Source organism: Geospiza fortis, unplaced genomic scaffold (assembly GCF_000277835.1).
Source record: "Geospiza fortis unplaced genomic scaffold, GeoFor_1.0 scaffold450, whole genome shotgun sequence".
Classification (NCBI taxonomy): Eukaryota; Metazoa; Chordata; class Aves; order Passeriformes; family Thraupidae; genus Geospiza; species Geospiza fortis.
Window position 1 is genome coordinate 350,564 of NW_005054416.1, and position 2,631 is coordinate 353,194.

The 2,631-nt window shown below is 37.9% G+C and overlaps 1 protein-coding gene across 1 annotated transcript in view; it reads left to right on the top strand.

Moving 5' to 3' along the window:
- Window positions 1-208: 208 nt before the first annotated feature.
- Window positions 209-2,631, top strand: part of WEE1 (WEE1 G2 checkpoint kinase) — a 7,700-nt gene continuing 5,277 nt past the window's right edge. Inside the window, exons 1-4 of the mRNA XM_031061537.1 lie at window positions 209-417; window positions 947-1,013; window positions 1,097-1,269; window positions 2,172-2,293. Coding sequence (XP_030917397.1) covers window positions 275-417; window positions 947-1,013; window positions 1,097-1,269; window positions 2,172-2,293 — 505 coding nt within the window. The 5' untranslated portion in view covers window positions 209-274. The remainder of the gene's footprint in view (window positions 418-946; window positions 1,014-1,096; window positions 1,270-2,171; window positions 2,294-2,631) is intronic.

The window sequence follows — 2,631 nt, forward strand, 5'->3', positions numbered from 1 at the left end:
TTGCTTGAACTGTTTCTGTGTAGAGTAGAAAGCATTATGGTTTCTTAGAAAGGCTTTTTGATGGAAATGCAGATATTTAAACAACTGATGCTAACTTTAATTAGACAATACTGTAATGATGGCTTCGGGCATGACCTGACTGTTTAATGTCTAAGGCTATAAAAGACTATAAATATTTTTGTTTTATTTCTTTTTTATTTAAATACAGAGTTTGCTTTCTAAAGCACAAGGTTTAGGCTCCAGCTCAGTCAAACTTCGAGGGGGCTCGCTGTTTATGAATGTTGGGAAATCAGAGAAGCAAGAAGAAGATTTTAGACAAACACCTCATGTGAACATCAATCCCTTCACTCCTGACTCCATGTTCCTTCACAACTCTGATGGTAAATGTCGGAGGAGGAAGAGGATACACTGGAATGAGTGAGTGACTTGTAGCTTCCTTTGTTAAACTTGTATTTAGAACTACTTTTGGCTGCAAAAAATTTGTTACAAATTGCTTCTAAGAATGTATTTTTGCTTGCAAGTTGTTAGTAATGTATAATACAGCTCTTAAAGTATGTGCTTCAAGAGGCATGATAGCATGAAATAATAATTTAGCACTAGATCTTTTGATTACTGTACAGAGAGGACAGAGTAGGCTGTGTGCTGGTCTTTTTCCTCTCATGGAATGGGCCATGTGTAGTCGTTCCTTCAGGAGGAAAAATAATGCATTAAATACAAGTGTGAAACATGAAGAAAGAAATGACAAAGATATTAGCATGGCAATTTTTTGAGTTTGTGTTTATAGATGTCTAGTGTTCAATTAGTTAAGTAATTGAACACTAGACATCTATAACTAAATAACTAAAGTTAGATAGAATAGGAGAACTAGATCTCAGAAAAATTCAACAGCTTCTGGGCTTCAGTTCTAAGTTTACTTAAACCATGTTATTTCTGATGTGAATTTCAGCTCTTGTGGGGAGGACATGGAACCAAGTGATGGAGAGCCTGAAGAGGAAACCATGAGACCTGCTAAGGTACTTCATCTTTAAACCTTGATACTAATTTCAGCAGTCTGTGTATCTGCAGATCTAAATATTTTCCTTGGTAATCTTTGCAGAGGATAACAATAACAGAAAGTAACATGAAGTCGCGGTATGCAACCGAATTCCATGAATTGGAGAAGATTGGGTCTGGTGAATTTGGCTCTGTGTTTAAGTGTGTGAAGAGGCTGGATGGCTGCATCTATGCAATCAAACGATCCAAGAAACCCCTGGCTGGCTCAGTGGACGAGTGAGTACTTCCTGCTCTTAAAACTTGAAAATCTTCTCTTGGTGTTTCTTCTTGGCTCTTTCTGTTGGTGTCTAGAGAAGGCATTTAAGACAAACTTGAGTTAAATGTAAAATAGAAACAGTTTTGAAGCCACTTGATTTTTTTTCTTCCTCACCCACTCCCCAGGTACTGTGCAGTACTGGGGAGAAAAGGCTGATTGGCCTCTCTCCTGCCAGATGTTTGTCCCAGTATTCTGTGTGGAAATAGATTGTTCTCAAAGTGAGAATAACACTTCCTTGCAAGGGTGATTCTTTGAGAGATGGAAGGAAGGCACTATTCCCAACTGAGTCCTCATCCTTGTCAGCTTGAGTGGAATGTAGATGAGTTAAGTCAGTTTGAGGGTATTTTTTGGCATTTTGAATGAGCCTGTGATTCAGGACTTTTCCCCACACTTCAATAGTGTGGGGAATAGTTGTTCAAATAGTTTATATTTTAAGTATTTGAACACACAATCGTGTGTTCAGATAGTTATAATATAAACCTCCCAAGTCTGAGTTGCACAAAATTGCATACCAGACTTACAGTCTAGGAAATGTTGAGTTCAGTCAAACCCTTGGCTTTTATGAGCACTTTTATTTTTTGCCTAGAACTTCAGTCATGCATCTTAAAGTTTGCTATTGCTTCTGGTTGGCAAGTATGTAATGGCAGTGTGGCTCCCACACCAAACTGGTTTTTGATGTTCCATAGATTAAGTCTTTTAATATAATGTAAATTATTTTAGCTGTTTGGACATAAGTACAAATCCAGCTTAGGGTGCCACAGAATTGAATAGGAGGATTTTAATTAGAAATACTTTCTGTAATAAATGGTACTAATTTCACCTCACAATACTCACATGTGCTGTTGCTTTTTGTGACTAACAGGCAGAATGCTTTAAGAGAGGTCTATGCACATGCAGTTCTGGGACAGCATTCCCACGTAGTGAGGTACTACTCTGCATGGGCAGAAGATGATCACATGCTTATACAGAATGAATATTGCAATGGTAAGTAAAGATGATGTACAGGTATCTACAAGCTCTTAACAATAGTTAGGAACTGATTACCCTACTCATAGCTCATGCTGTCTTTCTCTCAAGTGACTGATATTCCTTTCTGGAAAAGGCATATCAGATGGATGAAGCAAAAACTGTACAAAGTTGCAGACCAAGTCATGCATGTTCAAGCATACTGGAAGTGCTGTGACGTGTTTGTGAGCAGAAGAACTGTTCTTTCTTCTGTACAGTAGTACAAGCTGGAATAGAGAAAATTGCTAGAGTTTCCATTAAATAGGAGATTAAACTTGATTCTGAAGCATTTTGCTACTGTTGATGCCCTGACAGAG